At 45.0% G+C, this 20623-nt stretch overlaps 1 protein-coding gene across 2 annotated transcripts in view; it reads left to right on the top strand.

The window, feature by feature from the left end:
• The window catches only part of LOC119181214 (tyrosine-protein kinase SYK), a 381065-nt gene that overhangs the window by 300414 nt on the left and 60028 nt on the right, over positions 1 to 20623 (top strand). For both annotated transcript variants that reach the window (XM_075882940.1, XM_075882939.1), the window contains exons 13-16: positions 874 to 940; positions 12770 to 12851; positions 14249 to 14450; positions 18974 to 19114. In XM_075882940.1, the coding sequence (XP_075739055.1) occupies positions 874 to 940; positions 12770 to 12851; positions 14249 to 14450; positions 18974 to 19114 (492 nt within the window). The remainder of the gene's footprint in view (positions 1 to 873; positions 941 to 12769; positions 12852 to 14248; positions 14451 to 18973; positions 19115 to 20623) is intronic.

Raw genomic sequence — 20623 nt, 5'->3', positions numbered from 1 at the left:
GTATTATAACTAAACAAATATAGTTACATTATAATTCAGGTGGTCCAAATTATTCCGCAGGTCCATGATACTGTGTACCACATAATCATATCGTGGTTTAGACCGTGAAGCTCTGGTAATACTAAGTATAACTCTTTATAGGACCAACCTATTACATATCTTACATTTAGCGATACTGAATGATAATGCCTGGTTGTGGCGACCAGTTGTTGCGACCATTCAGCTTACACAACTGTGTAAATTCAGTCTTACACTATAAATTATGTACATGCTTTCACAGATTGTTTCGATGTCTAGCTAATCTGGAAGTACAATTGATATATATAAATTCTGACTTTCCCGTGATGTGCACTGGCCTGAAACTACCAAGCCAGTACAGTGCTGGGAGCTGTTAGTTTTTCGCGTGATGTTGCCATTCTTTTTAATATTATCTGCGAGCGAAAAAAAACACACTTGATCAACTAGCAGGGTGTATATTTATCAATACTTGGCACTGTTCTTATACAATACTTGGCACTGTTTTGCGACTCCACTTTCGAAAAACAAATATTTCGTGAAAATCGGAATGAAATATCTGAATATGGTATTTCATGGGCTTCCTATTGCCTCTTTAATTACGCTTGCCCGAGCAAGAATCCAAAACAGTATTATTTTTGTAGTGAGTATCAAACAGCGAGGACAGACACCTGACAAACACAGAACCATACGAAACGCTAAATTTTAGTTTATTATTTCGCTGCTCGTCTTAACCCGGCGCAACATACTACGACCAGGATTGGCCCGCAACCTGAAATTTCATCTGTTTTGACAATATGTAGACACTTGCCAAGCTGTTTATGAAGTGTTTAAAAACTTCAACTCTGCCCTGCGCAGGAAGAAATCATGAACGAGGCACAGACCATGGCACAACTGGATCACCCGCACATCGTTCGTCTCATCGGTGAGAATGCAACTTCAGAAAGTGAAAAATGATAGACACAGTTATTGCATGAAGTGGGGCAGAATGTTTTTTTTTTCATGACAGGATGTGGGCTACATATTGATGTCATGCGCAATTATACAATTCAACGTCAATTTAGTAAATCATGTTCAAGAAATACGAGAGATGTAAGTTCAACAGGTTATAGACATGAATTTCTGAAGCTTACTTTCAGGTCATGGCAGTGCAGATCAGCAGTGCAGATCAGCAGTGCAGAGACATGTCCAAGTTGCGGGCACATCAATAACGGGCCAGAGCAACGCAAATTAAGAACTTAAACGCTGTAACATAAAGTAATGAACACGCAGAAAATGAATGAATTGAAAGTTGCTCAACAACAGACTAACAAGCAAGCTAAAATTAATCTATGGTTCTATATGTTAGAGGGCACACCTGAAAATCAAATGCTGTTACCACTGAATCAATAATAATTATTCCAAACATCGATGTCTTTTTAGTAAGCGTCATTTTGTACTGCCATATGAAAGAGGCCTAAAGGTAGGAGGTGGCTTAGCCAAAAATTGTCTTCTATTTGTAAGTTTGAGTTGAGGAAAAATCAAGAACGTTGGTTGAAGCAAATTTTCAGCTACATTCATGGCTGATCTATGCATTAGTCGGAAATGTCTATGTAAGAAGCACTTGTGAGGCTCTTGAGTGAAGTTGTGGTTTTCTTTTTTTTCTTTTTTTTTTGAAGGAGGGGGAAGGAGCGTGGGTTATTGGAAGGTATTCGTATATAGAAAATTGGTCCGTTTAGCGTTACCAAGCTGTGCATCGTTTTGTAACCAGCCAAACGTAAGTATAAAGCTAACAGTTGTTACGCCAGCTATGTATAGAGGAATAAAAACAAAGCTAAACTTAGTGTACAGCAAAAGGTCAGCCAAACCATGCAGTACACCTTTTGTTCACAAACTGTTGACCTCAGTGTTCCTACAGAAAAGCAAACTGCCTTATATGAATTGTAAATGCGCGAACTCAACTACGATTATTGGTCGCACAGAATTATAGGCAGTGGCGCTAGGTATCGCGCAAGTATCGTTGATGCGTTACGTAAGGCAGCACGAGTGGCTTAACCAAGAAGGTCAGGCTAGCAAGCAAATGTCAAGCCAGCATTTGTGACACACACACACACACACACACACACACACACACACACACATATATATATATATATATATATATATATATATAGGTATGGGATATGTCACAACGGGAGCGTTGTCAACAAGGGTAAATATATTTATTTCCCAACAGTTTCGGGAGGGGACCTCCCTTCATCAGGGGATGAGTTATACTGACACTGTCAGTATAACTCATCCCCTGATGAAGGGAGGTCCCCTCCCGAAACTGTTGGGAAATAAATATATTTATCCTTGTTGACAACGCTCCCGTTGTGCCATATCCCATACCTTCACGAAGACTAACTGGCCCACCATTGAATATATATATATATATATATATATATATATATATATATATATATATAGATTATTGTACATCTTTAATTCAATCATATTGATACACAACAGCCGGCACAGCCTTGCTGCAAGAAAGAGAAAGACGACGAGCAGGGGATGGTGAGCGGGCGTAGCGGGGTCTCGTCAGAGATGCTGCAGAATCAGAGGATGTGGTCGGCATAGGGGAATCAAAAACAAATGCTGAGGACGACTGGTGGACAGAAGTGGCCTGGGTAGGAGGCCCATAGTGTGCCGGCGGAGCCCATTGATTGCGGCAGTGGCGAGCAACATGACCAACACGTCGGCAGTTGAAGCATATAGGCTTGTCGTCCAGTGTACGCCATTCGGACGAATTGCGCTGTCGAGAGTAGTTGGAACGAAAAACGAGGAGCGGAGGGACGACGATCAAAAGGCTTGTCAGAGTAGACTGGTTGAACGGGGTGTAGGCCGACGCTCGATAATTCTTGACGAACGACGGCTTGTATCAGTGAGATAGTGGTCGGTGAAGGATCAGGTGCTGGAAATGGAGTAGCTACTGGTTGGGCTGCCTTGACCTCGCGACGAATGATGCGGGTGAGGTTGTCACATCGGGGAACTGGGCGGATGGCGTCATCACAAGAGGGAGTATCAGTTGTGTTCAGCAGGCGCGTGATGCCGTGGGTGACGCGGCGGGCTTCAGCCTGTTCTAGACGGCGGCATTCTGTCAGGATCGTGTCGATGCTCGTAACACTATAAAAATCCAGCAGGTTGAAGGCATCGTCAGCAGTCCCTTTGAGGACGTGATTAACTTTTTCGTCTTCCGACATGCGCTTGTAAACCTTCCTACAAAGCGGCAAGACGTCAAGAATGTATGAGACGTACGATTCAGTAGACGTCTGAGCGTGAGTGGCGAGAGTCTTTTTGGCCGCGAGCTGACGACCATATAAATCGCCAAAAAGATCCCAGCCTGTGATTTGTGCTTCATTGGTTTCGAACCATGTCCGCGGCGTGCCGTCGAGGTAGAACACAACATTGGCGAGCATGAGCGTGGGATCCCAGCTGTGGGTAGCACTGACCCGCTCTTACCGGTACAGTCAGCAGTCATCGTCGATGGTACCGTCAGCAGAGAAAGTGCCAGGATCCCTCAGGCGTGGCAGAGTGACGTAGGTTGTCGACCCAGCTCGAGAGAGCGGTGGGGATGAGGCACTGGCAGTTGAAGCAGCCGAACAGTCCCCAGTGTTGCGACCACTGCGCGTCTCCATCGAGGTACGGGAGTCGTCTACCTCCACCAATGATGTTACGAGTAACTTATTTAAATAATTATATACGATGGACCGTGTTCGGCGATCAAGATGGCGACAGTACATCAACAACCAGCAACCGACGTCGTTTTTTCTTTGTTGCAGCAAGGCTGTGCCGGCTGTTGTGTTTCAATATCTTAGCAATCGGTGCCAAAGTGTTTGCATTATTGGAAATAGCTCACCATTTTTGCCCCTCACTTGTGGTGTACCGCAAGGCACTATACTTCCGCTGATGTTTATTGTTTACATTAATGATATTGTTCAAGTCGACACCACAGGAGGTAAATACGTGATACATGCAGATGATTGAACAATAACCTTTGATGGTGTTAATTTAGATGATATTATAAGTAAAGCAAATCATATACTATCAAGGATTTCATCGTGGGCCAGAATGAACCGGCTTAAAATTAATCGAAATAAAACCAAAGTCATTCTTATTCCTACCAAAAATAAAGTACTCACTACCCATCAACCTTTAGTTTTTCAATCAGTGCCGATAGATATTGTTGATACCCACAAAATACTTGGAGTTCATTTTTCTTCGAACCTTGGCTGGCATACACATGTAAATTTCGTTTGTAAGAAGTTTTCTTTGATGACAGAAGTGATGTCTTGTTGTCGTAACATTTTGCATCTCAAGGTCAAACTTCATATATATTATGCGCTGTTTAATTCACATCTAATGTATTTTAATCTTGTTTGGGCAACTACAAGCAAAGCAAACATAAAGTCGTTGTTCCGCAAAAAAAAAAGATAGTCTGCCAAATTGGAAATATTGACCTGTTCGGAACGACGCGTGCAGCTTTCCGAGAATTCACTATAATAGGAGCTTGCAACCTTTATACAGTGCGCTTATCGCACACACTTTATTTCTCGAATAGGGAGCTTTCCGACTTCATTTGACCGCTTTCATGTATCGAGCGTCGTGTCATTTCAGTTCCCATAAAAAATACAGACATTTGGTTTGTACTGCGCTTCCTCGCCTCGTATAAATACCAAGCCTTGGCCTACAACGTTCCCAAACACTTAATACGCACGAAAGTATGACAACCTTCAAGAAGAAACAATGACACTCTCATTTCTGCTCTCTGGCATCATAGGAACATGCGCAACAATTTTTCTCAAAGTCTCGTATTTTTCATAGTTTAATCTTGCGTTAAATACATTGTATCATGATCTTGTTATATTGCGTATGCACTTTGTGTTTCACGAAATGTATATATGTGTGCGTTAAAGTGCACAAGTGTCAATGTATGCGATGGTCTATGCACGATGTACCTTGATTTTTGGAAACTCCTTTTTTATTGCACATTTATAACATTTCTTTAAAAATAATCAATTGTGAAATCATTTTTGAGTTAGTATGTATTGTTCATTGTTCATGTTTTATATTAGTACTTGCAAGTTATGTACCTCTAATCATTTCCACACTACTGCCATATGTATGTACAGGTCACCAGGGCTTTTGTCAAGCCGTTCTCGTGGTTTTTAGCCTTGGCGACCTTTCAGTTTTTGTCTATTAAATAAATTAGGTTTGAAGTTTGACGTATGTGCTATGAAAGAAGGGGAAACTTAAGGGCTTGTTTTCTTTGTTAGCCACCATACTAATAAGAACTGACAAACAACTACACCCAGGAGAGCCTAGGGAATGTTATTAGAAGTAATTGTGATATAATTGTGAAGAAATAAAAGTGGACAGGAAGGTCAGCTGTCAGCTCCGAATAAGCTCATGTGTTACGTGACGCAAACAGGCTAAAAATGACTTTCCCATGCTCGCCGCAATGTCACCAGGCGGCGCTGACAAACGCTGCCACATTTAAATGCACAAACATACCTTTTAATCCAATAAGGGGTATAGCCACCGTGGTAGCTCAGTTGGTAAAGAATCGAAGGCATTATTCGAAGGTCGCAGGCTTGATACCTGTCCAGGGCAAGTTATCATTCTGTCCACTTTTTTCACCATTACATTACAATCACTTCTAATAACATCCCCCATGCTTTCCTTTACATGATCATCTGGCAGCTCTCATTAATCTTGTGTATTCTAGGTTACCTTTAAAATAAGAAATTGTTCTTCTTGATTCTAGGGATTTACTTGAACGAGCATTAAGATTGGGATCTCCAATGAACTCTCAAGAATACTAGCAACACAAAGAAATACTGTGGCAAGCATGCGACTGGTGAAATTATCCTTTGAACTTTTACTGTCGTGTGAGGCAATTTTCGGACTAAGATCCAGTTTTGGCCAAGCTGTCGTTGATTCCTATGTGGTTTTTCAGAAGCAACTTAAGAAGGATCGATTCGAAATATTAAAGGGAGCCTTGCCGTGAACTTTCGAGAGAGCCGATTCTGATTAAAGTGCAGCCTGGGTCTATTCACGAGCTTGACAGCTTCCCACTGCAAATTACGCCATACTCTAAAACATTTGCCGTTTTTCGGGAGTGTTTGCAGTGTCGAATCAGAGCAATGTACGTGCTCGGGCCTAACAGAATACCTGAGCCCAGCTGTGCAGTGTAAAGTAGGTTTGACTGCATGCCCGGGCTGGCTCTGGCCTGTACGATTCCGGGCTTCAGGCTGGGCCCGGGTTTTAGGTGGTGGGCTCGAGCCAGGCTTGGCCTTTGTCCAGCTCCGAAAAAGACACTAAATTGAAACACTGACTTGGTTTAGACTGACGAAGTATTCTCCAGAAACTCAAAAGCCATTAATTTCACTACCGTAACTTAGTTGGAAAAAAAAATCAAGTAGATGTTTCATGCAAGAATTCCGCGTTGCTATTTCCGCACGTGGCGTCACTCATCTGTCACTATTGGTCGCCTTTCGTCCCATTTCACTATTCATCCCAAACTAATCGAATTTCGTGGACACTCTCACTTCAATTTATCCTCAAACTTGGTATGTTCAGGTAATGGGCCTCTCAGAAGTCAATTTATTTGATTCTTAGGGACCAGGATATACATAAGCTTTGGTAGATTCTATCAACTTCTATGGCGTGGCAACCTCTGCTACATGAATTTCAAGGTGGCGTTGCTACCGCCCTTTCTTTTTGCTCATTTCCGCGCTTACCAAAAACCTTGTCACGGTGAACGTGGTGATTTTGAAATTGTAAAATAGTAATTTACTAATAATAAACAAATTATTTTTGCCTTAAGAGTCGCTTTAAGTTTTTCCAAAGGACTCATGCGTAGATAGACTACTTGTTTCACAGTTTATATGAAAAAATGTTTGCTCTATGTGCAGCAAGCTGTTTCCAGTTCTGTTACGTACAAGTACTGAACTTCTTTTACGTCTGGCATAAGGGCTACTTGATTTATCCTAAACGGACGGGCTAAAACCAAGCATAGTCAACGTCTAGCTTAGTCAACGTCAAGTATAGCCCACATAGTCAACGTCTGGCTTTCTAGACGTTATTCGTGTTCTTTAGTGAATTATATGTCAAATCGAGTTTTTTTATCCCAGTAATAAAAGTGGTATAACAAATTTGCAGCTTATCATTGCAAGAGCTCTAAGCTTCGGAAACGTTCTCGAATATCCAAGCCCTCCACTAAAATACAAAGACGGCACAGAGTCTTGTTAAATAAAATTACTATAAAAATATTTCTTTTCCGTGGCTTTTCACAGCTCCCAGCGGCTATGTCAGGTGAGATGCACATGGAAAGCTGGCTTTTTGTGCCCAAATTCTCAGCGCATGAGCGGTTGTTTTGCTTCACTGTAGTAGGGGTTTCAAACTCGCATCAGCTAACGCTCTGCATTTACGAAAAACTTTTGTCACAAGGGTCAGAGCAATGGGTGAGATTGGGATTGTAAAATAGGTTGAACGAAACTCTACCTAATTTTGCCTTTTCTAAAACGTGTCCCATATCTCGTATATCGGCCATTTATGAAGGTTTGCGTGATTCTAACAGCATATAAATACCTCTCTTCAGAAGGACTTAAATTTAAACGGCGAGTCTGAAATATGCCCTTATTTTTCACGGTTATGTTTCAGCTTATGAGTTGTATAACAGCAAAATAATCGAGACTTGCCATGCCCATGTAGCTTAAGGACACACTGATGAAATAAATCGGCCCCGTATCAGCATGTTACACTGCAAATGTTGTCGAAAGGCGATATTCTTGCGTCTGGAGAGAGTAAACAAAACGTTTATTTGACGTTCTGCGCAAGAAAATCGGTGAGTGCTATTCTGGAGGCGCTGCGTTAGAGTGCCTCGAGCGTGCAGCGGAGGCGCACGAGCGCATCAAGTCACGTCACACGTGAGACATGAGCGCTATCTCGCAGTTATCCTGGAAAACGAAGCGCGCGTCGTGGGTGCCCGTCTCGGAGGTGATAAGGTGTAGAACGCAAGGTGACGGGTAGGTGCCCCCACCGTGTCGTTTTAGCAAAACGTCACTTGCCTTTTCGTGCAAGCGTTGCATAGTCAGCGCAGCGTGATAAACGCTACTGTTCTTAGAATTACTTACGTATGCCTTTTCTATTAAAAGACACATACAGAATATTGACGTGTTGTTATGCAGCCTCAGTTATGAGCAATAACTGCTTTTCAATTGACAATCGCACAAGTATGAACGCTGAATATTGAGCAATATTGGTGGGCGCTGCCGGATGGGTTCGGCTGTTTGAGGTATCGTCTGGTGGCGTTAATGGTGGACAAACAAACAAACAAACAGACAGACAGACAGACAGACAGACAGACAGACAGACAGACAGACAGACAGGCAGGCAGGCAGGCAGGCAGGCAGGCAGGCAGGCAGGCAGGCAGGCAGGCAGGCAGGCAGGCAGGCAGGCAGGCAGGCGGGCAGGCAGGCAGGCAGGCGGGCAGGCAGGCAGGCAGGCAGGCAGGCAGGCAGGCAGGCAGGCCTGCACCAGGGTATTTCGTAACCTTATTGTGGTTTTGGGACGTAAAACTTCAGTTATTATTGTTATTGTGCATAAGCGATGACTTTTCTATACGTCCGCGGCATAAAATGAAGCCAAGTTGCAAATGGGGCGAGAATAAGCGCATGCTGAGAAAGTATACGTCCAGCTAGGCCCGTCGTCTGCTAGGTTCTTCTATTTTAAGGACGTCACTTTTTGGTAACTCGCTTCAGAAGAACAGAGAGCGCGAGAAAACAAATAATTTGCTCGTATTTTTCGTTCTGAATTCAGACATTGGGGCTTACATTGAGGAAATAATATTTAAGTATACCACTCATGCCTCTGCTCATGAGAAAAAGAACGTGGCGCCTCTGAAATGCGCTGATATGAGATTACATCCCGAAGAAGTAACAACTAAGCAGACCGAGTAGATCACACACAACTACGAGCACTTTCTGGGCATGCGCTTACCCTGACCCTCCTTGCGACTCAGCTATATCGTATGGGGATGATGCGCAGAAAAGTCGCCGGTCGCGTATGATACTTGAACATTTGAGCGGCTGTGCTTGCAAACCATGTGCATTCAAAGAGGAAGCGTCAAAAAGCTTATACACGTCTTTATTTATTACCTTACTGGGTATGCACCACAGCTAATAGCTGAACAAGAACAAGCTTTTTTAATGGGTTGGAGCGTTGGACGTTACGCTATTCGCAGTGTGCGACAACTGTTCGTTCTTTCGCTGTTTTAAAACGCTTTATGAGTCATATTGTTGCGAGTGAATGTGTTTATTTACAGATGAGGTGAAAAGGCGTTGTGAAATAGCAGCGTACTTCTGAGACAGGCCAAGAACGCTTCCACCCAACCACACAGTCCAGGCGCCGCTCCACTACCCTTCTTCTTCTTCCGCGCCCCGTAGGCTCGCGCATCTTCGTTTCATTTCCCCCGGCGGCAGACGAAGCTCGCCGAGCGAGTTAAATAGGCCTATGATGGTACTGTTTGAGGCGGGCTACGTGAACAACTTGCGTAGTGCGCGAACGCCGGTTATTGGCTGTGACTCGGGCGACAACGTAATTCACGTCACTGAGACGAGTGACTATCACGAATGGGCCGGAATAGTTTGCTAGAAACTTCCGGTACAATCCTTTTCTACGAACAGGAGTCCACAGCCACACGTAGTCACCAGGAGAAAACTCTACGGGGATATGCTTGGCATCGTAGCGACTCTTGCTGTGTTCTTGCGAAGACAATGTTCGAAGGCGCGCTAGTTGACGTGCTTCTTCAGCGCGACACAACGTCTGAGCGATGGACAGATCTTCCTGATGCGAGAAAGGTAATAGAGTGTCCAGAAAACTCTGTGGATTTCGTGCGTAAAGCAGAAAGAAGGGTGAATGTCCAGTAACTTCATGCTTGGCGGTGTTATACGCGTAAGTAACAAACGGTAAGACGGCGTCCCAGTTCCTGTGGTCAGCATCAACGTACATCGATAACATATTCGTGAGAGTTCGATTTGTTCTCTCAGTGAGACCGTTAGTTTGCGGATGGTAAGGGGTGGAGTGGCGATAAGAGGAGCCACAGAGGCGCAAAATTTCTTCAACCACATCGGCCATAAATTGTCGTCCACGGTCACTGATGACAACCCGTGGAGCACCGTGACGCAGTATGACCTGTTGTAACAGAAAAGAAGAAACAGCGGCTGCTGTGGCCGATGTCAGTGCGTCCGTTTCCGTATAACGCGTTGAATAATCCACGCACACTATAACATATCGGTGGCCTGATGGAGTCTTAGGAAGGGGTCCGAGCAAGTCGATGCCGACTTTTTCAAAAGGGGATGTCGGTGGAGGGATGGGCTGCAAATAACCCGCCGGGGCAGTGGTGGATGGCTTGTGGCGCTGACATATAGCGCAGCTGGTGACGTACTGTTTTGTGGTCTTCCACATTTTTGTCCAGTAGAACCTCTCACGTAGTCGATGCAGCGTACGTGTGAAACCGAGATGACCGGATGTTATGTCATCGTGCGCAGAACGAAGGACGACCTGGCGCAGGCTTTCCGGCACCACTAGAAGCAACGGGAGGCCATCGGCTGAATAGTTTATTTTATACAGCAAGCCATTTGAAATTTTAAAGTGCTTGTCGACGGAGTTATGTGCAGCTTCGAGCAAAGGTTTCAGAGTAGGGTCGTGCTGCTGCTCACGTTTGAAGCTGCTGGTATCTGGGAAGTCGGACGAGACAGAAACTAAATAGTCATGAATGTCATTGTCGTCAGCATTGGTGTGTACTGAAGGAAGGCGGGATAAGCAGTCGGCATCTGTGTGACATCGTCCGCTCTTATAGGTAACAGAAAAGCTGTACTCTTGGAGGCGCAACGCCCAACGAGCCAGCCGGCCAGACGGGTCACGAAGTCCCACAAGCCAGCATAGTGAGTGGTGATCGGTCACTATTGTGAACTCGCGGCCATGTAGATACGGTCGGAACTTCTGAATGGCAAAGACGACTGCTAAGCACTCGAGCTCGGTGACGGTGTAGTTCGTCTCTGCTCTGTTCAGTGTCCGACTGGCATATGCTACGACGTGCTGGCGACTGTTGCAGAGTTGGACCAGCACAGCACCAACACCTAGCCCACTAGCATCAGTATGAAGTTCAGTCAAAGCATCAGGATCAAAATGCTTTAGGATGGGTCCTGAAGTCAATGAAAACTTCAGCTGTTTAAATGCAGCCTGACATTTATCATCCCACAAGTACGGTGTGTCTTTATGAAGAAGGGACGTCAGTGGAGAGGCAAGTTGTGCGAAGTTCTTAATAAATCGGCGGAAATATGAGCACAGACCCAGAAAACTTCGCAGGTCCTTCACTGTTCGTGGTGGTTCAAAGTTGCGAACCACTGCGGTCTTCTGTGGGTCTGGTCGCACGCCTTCTTTATCCACGAGAAAGCCTAATACGAGGGCTTGACGTTCTCCAAAATGACACTTCTTTGAGTTTAAAACAAGGCCAGCTTCGCGTAAGCATTCAAACACAAGCGACAAGCGGTGGTTATGCTCTTGAAAAGTCTTGCCGTAGATAATCACGTCATCTAAATAGCACATGCAAATTTCCCATTTTAGTCCACGGAGTACTGTATCCATAAATCTCTCGAATGTCGCTGGAGCATTGCACAAACCAAAGGGCATAACGTTGAACTCAAAGAGACCGTCTGGTGTTACGAAGGCCGTCTTCTCTTTATCTGAGGGATGCGTAGGAATTTGCCAATACCCAGAACGCAAGTCAACAGAAGAAAAATAGGAGGCAAAATGCAGGCAGTCCACGGCGTCATCTATACGTGGCAAAGGGTAGACGTCTTTTTTTGTGATGGCATTTAGGCGACGATAGTCTACGCAGAATCTCCATGAATTATCCTTTTTCCTCACTAGAATGACAGGAGCTGCCCATGGACTACACGATTCTTGTATGACGCCCTTCTTTAGCATGTCTTCAACTTGCTCAGCGATGACTTTCCTTTCGGAAGGCGAGACACGATAGGGCTTCTGGCGTATTGGTGGTGCTTGGCCTGTATAGATGCGGTGTTGCGTACGTGAAGACGGTGGCGTAATGGTAGACGTCTCGTCTTGGGCAAAGTCAAAGACTAAGGCGTAGCGTGTGATCACCTCCTGCAGCAGCGACCGTTCAGTTGATGGAAGTGACTTGTTAATCATACGGTCAATGCTGGCAGAATAGTCGCGGTACGAGTTGGCGTGGGGTTTCTTTACATCCACCGACAGTTGGAGTGACCGTATGGTAAGAGTACTTTGCTCTTGAAAGCTTGCCAATTTAAGTCCTGCAGGCAGATATATGGGCTGCGCAGAAACTTTCACAGTCCACAAATCGGCACAACCATCGACGATGAGCAAGAGGTAACGAGGCACAATAACGTTTTTCTTAAGGGCGTTACTGAAGTTCGGCTCGGCTAAACCGTACTAAGAAACAGCACAAGAACGCGAAGAGTTTACACACACAAACATTGCGGTATGCGGGGCCAATCAGACGTCTTCAGACACGAAAAACACTTCCAAGCAGTCATCAACGGTATCTTTCGTCCATGGAGGCGGCAACACGAGATCCGCTCATGATCCGCTTCATATGCTGGAAAATGAGTCAGTCTTGATAGTTATTATAAGCTGGCAGCCCCTAGAATTATAACAAGAAACATGTGTTTTTTATTGTGTGCAGGGATATCCCAAGGACAGTCACTGATGTTAGTCATGGAGCTGGCTCCACTAGGGCCCCTAAACCGTTTCCTAAGGCTTAAGAGGTGAGATTTTTCAGCCTTTATTTGTATTCGCTGCCGCTTTTTCCGGGAATTGTTGTGAATAGAAGCTCATTCGTTAGGGGTGTAGGACGCTTGGAAAATAAAATTCATCATGTATACCGCGGTAGCTGCGCTTTCTAAATTTTACGGGACTGACTTCATCTAGGAATGCATTGCAGTAGGATGGACAAGTGGGCTAGTTGGTTATTCATGACTGTTCAGTGACGTGGGAGTTCGGGAGGAACACAGACAAAAGGAGGCTCACGTGCTGAGCGTTCGCGTGCTGTGTGTCTCATCTTTGCTTCCTGTCTGTGTTCCTCCCACGCTCCCAGTTCGCTGAATATTCATCTAGGAAGTTTGCTTTAGACCATAAAACTCGAAAATTATTTAATATGTATGCACAAGTTTCAACTTCTATCCGCTAAAAAGAACACTAAAGATGTGAGCACAAAGTATTGATTGATTGATTGATTGATTGATTGATTGATTGATTGATTGATTGATTGATTGATTAATTAATTGATTGATTGATTGATTGATTGATTGATATGTGTGGTTTAACGTCCAAAAACCACCATATGGTTACGAGAGACGCTGTAGGGGAGGGCTCCGGAAATTTCGATCACCTGGGGTTCTGCAACGTGCACACAAATCTGAGCACATGGGCCTACAGCATTTCCGCCTCCATCTAAAACTCAGCTACCGCGGCCGGGATACAATCCCGCGACCTGCGGGTCAGTAGCCGAGTACATTAGCCACTAGACCACCGCAGCGGTGCGAGTGCGAAGGAAATAGTGCAAATTTGCGTTCATATGATCACCTTTAGCAAAGCATATTGGTTTAGCACGATATGACATAGAGCAGTTTTGTGAGAACAGCTTGAGAGGAGCAAAGAAAAAACAAGTCGCACTTACTGTTGGCCAAGTGTTGCAAAAGCCAACCAACGTTACAAATTGTCGCAAAGCAGCGCTAACACTTCCTTTGCGTCCCGCTATCTCGGACAGAAACACCATTCGTGAAGCCTAATACACAGGAAGTCATTAAATTTCTTATGCGTGGTGACGTAAATACCGAGAGACTGAAACTTCACATTTGTTATATAACTGGACGTTGGTGCCTGGCTACGTGTGACCAAGTGAATTCTATTGAAAACAAAAAAAACTATTTTACACTTCCTGGCTGCTTGACGGGAGCATCAAAGCTGATTGCGCTCGCAACAAAAGAACTCGCGCACTACCAGCTACAACGTCTTAGTTACACATTCACAGTTATATTTTTCAGCATAGGAGTTGAAATTTCTTGTGGGCACCTGAATTTTTTCATCACTAACACGACAATACGTTAGCATCTTTACCTGTCACGCCACTCCAATAACGACGGGTTCGGTTCTGTTCACGTAGATCTCAGATCCAAAAGAATGGGGCTGGTCGTGTTCTGGCGCTGGCATCGCAAGTGTGCGGCGCCATGGCGTATCTAGAAGCGAGACAGCTGGTCCACCGGGACCTGGCCGCGCGGAACGTCCTTCTGGTCAACGACCGCTTCGTCAAGGTCTCAGACTTTGGCATGACGCGAGCACTGGGCTCCGGCAAGGACTACTACAAGGTACGCGCACACAGGGCTGTTCGCATGCTGCATGCAGATGAAGTGGAAAGTGCTGAAGCCCCATTCTCTATACCGAGAAACTTTAGCCGATTCTATACCGAGAAACTTTAGCGACAGTTTTGTTACCTGAGTACCAGTGGGGCCAGGACTGTGGGATCTTGAAGTGGCGAGCGAGCGCCACGCTCTTGAAGTAAACGGACACCGTAGACACGACTGGAACAAACTAAAACAGCACACATTTACTTAACTTGGTTTGATCAATGATATCATCAGTCGAATCAATATAACATCAATCGTGATCAACACGCTAAGACATCCTTATACAATATTAAACAACACTCAACATCACAAACAAGGTGGTGTCGCTGACGCCTGACTCACCACAAGGATCCCCGGCAGACGGCCAGCGGTACCGTGCACCGTGGTCCCACTGTGAGAGACAACCGTTCGCGTCAAACACCACCAGCCAAATGGACTCGCTAGCTTCTTTCTTCTGCGCCGCCACCCAGACTTGCCGCCAGGTGTCACCGCCGGCGCGACCGATCTAAGGACCATGTATTATGATGATGGTGGTGATAAACGCTCACGAGCACAGCGCCACCTACCACCCATTAGTTGTATACCAGAAATGCGGCCTATGCACGGCCTATGCGCTATGAGGTGCAAACAACTTTACAGGGGTGGTTAGCATCTCCGCATCCTCCGAACTCTAATTCAAACCATATTCCGATAAGAAAAACATGAAAGAAATCAGCTACACAAGCTTTAACAAAAAATGACAACACATGTCCCTGCACACTATCCGCGCACTACGACACCGCCACCGGTCGACACTGCTGCACTATCCGGCTTGACGACTTCACCATACTACCGGTCCCGCAACAGCAACGTTGCTGTCAGCGCGACGAACCGTCACTCGCACCGACACGTCTTCTAGTTGCGACCAGAATTCACGAGCAGGCAGTTGCGCAGGTCCCAGGCATGTTAATCGCCTAACCTCACGCCCGCATTCCCGGCCAGTGGCGCTGATGATGTGCAGAAGACAGCCAGCTGCAGGCTACGTCACTCCTGCTGCGTAGAATCAGAACACTCGACTGAACAATGGAGTAGAGCCTGAGGAAGGGAGCTTCGGGCTTCTCGATACGTCATTAGATGGCTAGTACTGTTATTTAATACATCGGCTGCGACTGAGACGCCCAGCACAAAATTAAAATCAAGGCCACTTTTCTTTCCTCGTGCATCGCAAAATATAAAAAAAGAGGAAAGCAGAGTATAACACCTCAACACCACGATCCACCTAGTTGTGCCACGTGCCACACGGAGCTGCGCAGAGGCTTATGCCTAATGAGTCGCTTCACAACTACTGGCATCCACACAGCCCCTAGCCTTAGACGCAGAAGAGGCAGCCGCAAAGACTCGTCCACTCTGTAAGGTGGCCCTATCACTCGCCGCACACAGTAGCTTACCAAGCGATCGGCGCCCACCGTTCCAGGCGTTGTCATGATGTCTCGGCTCAAGCCGCAATACAAGGCAGCAACGACGCCCGACTCCCTGAGTCCAAAGAGATAGAACAAGCTATTTACAGAATCTTGGACCACCTACGAGGCTTCTGTACTCACTCGCTTCGGGCTTGGCCTACATCCACGTGTTCTAAGCCTTGATCACACCAGGATGCAGACCGCATGGCTCTCGTCCCAACTGAACAACGTTCTTGAAAACCAACGACAACAAAAAATGGCGAGCAGAGAAAAAATACTCAACGTGCCGACAAGTTCAAACACGTCACAAAAACCGATCTCCTCGCTCTCAACAAAGCACACCACCGACGCTAGCAAAGAAGTCCCTCTAGGCCTACTCTACCACGGTTCTAACAAAAGCTTGTACCGAGCCACGAAAACTGTCGTCCAATGCTCCAAGAGCCCCAAGTTGGGCCGCCAGTGTGGGGTCTCGAATTGACGAGTGAGCGCCCCGCTCTTGGAGTGAATGGACACAGTAGACATGGTCGGAACAAACCAAAACAACACACATTTATTTAACTGCTTTTGATCAACGATATCGTCAGCCGAATTAATAAAACATCAATCGTGATCAACACATTAAGACTTATTTTCACACAATATCAAACAACACTCAACAACATGACAAACAAGATGGTGTCGCTAACGCCTGACTAACCACAAGGACCTCGGCAGACGGCCCGCGGGGCCGGCACCGGGGTCCCAGTGTGAGAGACAACTGTTCGCGCCGAACGCCGCCAGCCAAAAAGACTCGCTAGCTTCTTTCTTCTGCGCCCCCACCCAGGCTTGCCGCCAGGTGTCGCCGCCGGCACTGGCGATCTAACAACCATGAATTATGATGGTTGGGTGATAAACGCTCATGAGCACAACGCCACCTATTGTCCGGTAGTTGGAAACCCGAAATGCTACCTATGAACGAGACACGTGCGCTATCAGGCGCAAACAACTTTACAGGGTGTGTTAGCACCCCCACGTAATCTGCTTCGGAATTCTAGTTCTGCACGAAACATTGCTCCAGGCTGCACTATTTACCTCATTAAATATACCACACTTTTCAAGAGCAACTCCCCAAAAGCATGCACGTGCTTCGTCTAAGCTTTCTCAAGAACACATTATTGCTCAGCAAAAGCACTTTTCGTAACCTTGAAAGTATGCACGCGTTGCAATTGGGCAATATTCACTCACAGAGCCTTTCTTACACCTTAAGAGTGGTTATTTATTTACTTGTTTATTTATTATTGCTTCATTTATTTAGTCAATACTTCCAAACAAGAATTGGTCTAAGCATGACAGGTGCAAGAGGCAAGATATAAACAAAAACCCAAATGATAGCTTCGGAAATTATAAGGAACAAGTGAAACAAGACCTATTAACAGTACACGTCAAAGCTAACATGGGAAATTATCGTATAAACTCAAAAGACACCACAAATTACCAGTACCGATTGAGGAACTACAATTCACCGAATATTGACAAAGTTACACGGTTTTACTCCACTACTACACGTGACGGTGGAGGAGGCAACTGACATGTGTTAGTTTCAGCACATTAGGAGTGTGAAGAGTGGCAAAATAATGTGATTTCTTAGAAAACAGAGCAGATACATGTGCCCATAGGTCAGGAACTTATGAAGCGTGTAAGCTTGGGCTAATTGGAAGGACATAACTGAATACACGAACAGCGCAACTTGAAAGTAGTTACAGTGTAACAATGTTGAAGTTGCCTTTTTCGTATATTCAGTCAAGAGCTAACTTAGGAATCAAATGAAGATGCAGATTATTGAGGTGGTTCTTGTTTTTATCGTAGCTCGATTTCTCAATATTCTCAACAGACCTATGAGACACATTGGTTTAGTTTGTGTGACACATACAGGCATATGTCTAGTTCTTCTGTTCGCCTCATCTCTGAAGGCTCTAGTTTTTTAAACAGATGACAGTCTTTCTTGGGGACAATCGACGGCAAAATTTTCATCCGTCTGTCTTTCTGTCTGTCTGTATATTTGTCTGTTTGTTTGCGCTAACGATGTCTTAAACGGCGCCAAACGATACGTCTAACAGCTAGTCCCATCCGCAGCACCCACCAATTATCCTCAAGTTACAGCATTTACACTTGCGCGATTGTCAATTTAAAAGCAATTACTGCGGATTATTTGAGGCACCATAACAACACGACAATATTTTATATGTGTGGGTTTGTACTAGAAAAGGCACACATAAGTCATTCTAAGGACCGTAGCGTTATCACGCTGCGCTGACAGTGCAACGCAATGCTCAAAAAGGCAAGTGTTTCCAATGCTTCGCTAAGACCTGCCCATCACTTTGCGTTCCACACGTTATTGCCTCTGAGACATGCGCGCATCTTTCTGCGTGGGCGCGCACGCCTTCCTTCGTTTACCGAAGATAACTGCCGGATGGCGCTCATGTCTGACGTTCCTCGATGTGCTCGCTTGCCTTCACTACATGGATCGAGACTCTCCAATTCAGCGCTTCTAGAATGAAATTCATCGATTTTTTCGCGCAGAACATCAAATAAACGCTTTGTTCATTCTCTCCACACTCAAGAGTATTGTCTTTCGGTGGCATTGGCAGTGAAACATGCTCATACGGGGCCAATTATTTAGCCTTCTTTTTTACATTTGATCAGATAATCTGAAACAGAACCCATGAGTCATGCCAGTTATTCCACGCAAGGGTGCAAACTATAATTGACCAAGCACTCAATATTTTGGCATCCTGATCTTTTCATCAACACTAGCTTACTCTATCTCTCCAGAAACTCATTTAGCCATTAACTGTTATTATGTTTTCGTTAAAAATTGCATTTGCAATTTGTGAAGTCTCTTATAAAACATGATAAAGACGAATCTTTGACTACCAATAGAAAAACACTGCCCGTTTGATGCCCTGTTCCTCGTGGCTATACGTAGAATGAGGGATGGTATATAGACTTGGTGCATTATTTCGACTGCATTTTCAATAATGGCCTTTTTCATTTATACATGCACAGGCGCAGGCGGCTGGCAAGTGGCCTCTCAGGTGGTACGCGCCAGAGTGCATCTACTTCTTCAAGTTCAGCACTAAATCGGACGTGTGGAGCTTTGGCGTTACCCTCTGGGAGGCAATGTCTTACGGCGAGAGGCCCTACCAAGTGAGTTCACCCATCGAAAGCGTGCAAGAATATTCTACAGCGGTGGCCGTGAGATATAGTCTTTATTGCTATGAGCTTCCCAATATGGATGGAACACTAGATGGAACTCTGGCGCAAGTGTCTATGGAAGCTGCAACACATGGCGCTTCAGCGAGCATGAGAATGATGGGTAGTACACAGATTTGTATAATTTTCGTACTTCTGGCCTGCTTCTGGCTCCGCATGTGTTCGTGTGTCTTGGAGCTGTTTTCTCACGAAACAAAAATTAGCAAATGTTCAGTGGTTGTGCTTCATCACCTTATTTTCTTACGCTTACCTTTTCAAATCGGGTCATGAAGTTCAAAATGGTTTGTTCTTTCCTTCAAAACTAAACCAAAACACAGCAATAAACAAAGCCGCTAGTATGATTCGCTACCTGCAAGTGCGAAGACTAAGCGAATCTGTGTACTACCCTTTATTCTAATGGTCGCTGAATGATCGTAGCGCCAGACTCACCTGTAGTTAATTTTAGTAAACTCTATGGTTGTTGCCATGTGTTTCATTACTGATGCCACAGTCTGCGCTAAGCAGCATTGCGCCAGGTATCACAGACAGCGATATGAGTGGTCAATCTATTAGAAATTCAAACGAGTGTACAATGCTTTACTGTGTTGATTTCTATGATCACATAACACGGAAGAATACTATAAGAAGCGAAGGCAGCTTCAATTTCAGATTGCGGATCCATCTTACAAAATAATCTATCCGACGTGTGAACAGCGTGATTACACTGAAAAGCGATGATCATTTGAAAGGCCCAATGAAAACGAAATACTTTAGGGTAATATCATACCACTCGATACACAAGGCTTAGTAAAATAAAAAATAGTTTCACGATGAAGATAACACTACGTGCTTCACCGTGATGAAACAGTGTGAGGTGCTTAGCTGATAGACTTTTCTGAGTGTCTGGCGCAACTCAGTGACGTTCCGAAGTACGAAGGAAAATTTCCATTCAGAGACATAAAACTTCCCTATTTCATGAATTTTTTTCCTGCAAGCATTGAGAAAATTCCCAGCATACTTCGCTGCGCAACAATACTAGTTTCCGCCCCCATCCACGCACACACATCCGAGTACGTCAGACACACGTCAGACACACGTGTCTGACGTACTGACGACTTTTGAAATCATGACTAGTCCCTTCACTGCCGCACAACAAAAGCATAACTTTATTAATTCATATAGGGTAAGGACACTGCACATTGTGTGCGTTAAGTCTAGCACCATTAGTAAACTAGAAATCGCTCCGCGTCAATATGAGAAACGAATCTCAAGAGCTATCTAGGCTTGCGTGGTGCATGCGCCAGAACCTATTACAGCAGACGAAGGCGCACTGTGATTGCTAATTATCGGTCGTCATAGGAGAATTTACCCATTTATGAAATTCTCTGCAATATCACGAGAATTTCTTTTTTCGCTTTGGCTCAAAGTGACAAGCGAAAATCACCCGAAAAAAGAAATATTCGC

This window comes from Rhipicephalus microplus, unplaced genomic scaffold (assembly GCF_043290135.1).
Source record: "Rhipicephalus microplus isolate Deutch F79 unplaced genomic scaffold, USDA_Rmic scaffold_14, whole genome shotgun sequence".
In the NCBI taxonomy this organism is placed as follows: Eukaryota; Metazoa; Arthropoda; class Arachnida; order Ixodida; family Ixodidae; genus Rhipicephalus; species Rhipicephalus microplus.
Note: the sequence above shows the minus strand (reverse complement) of the source record. Positions and strands in the feature narration are given on the sequence as shown.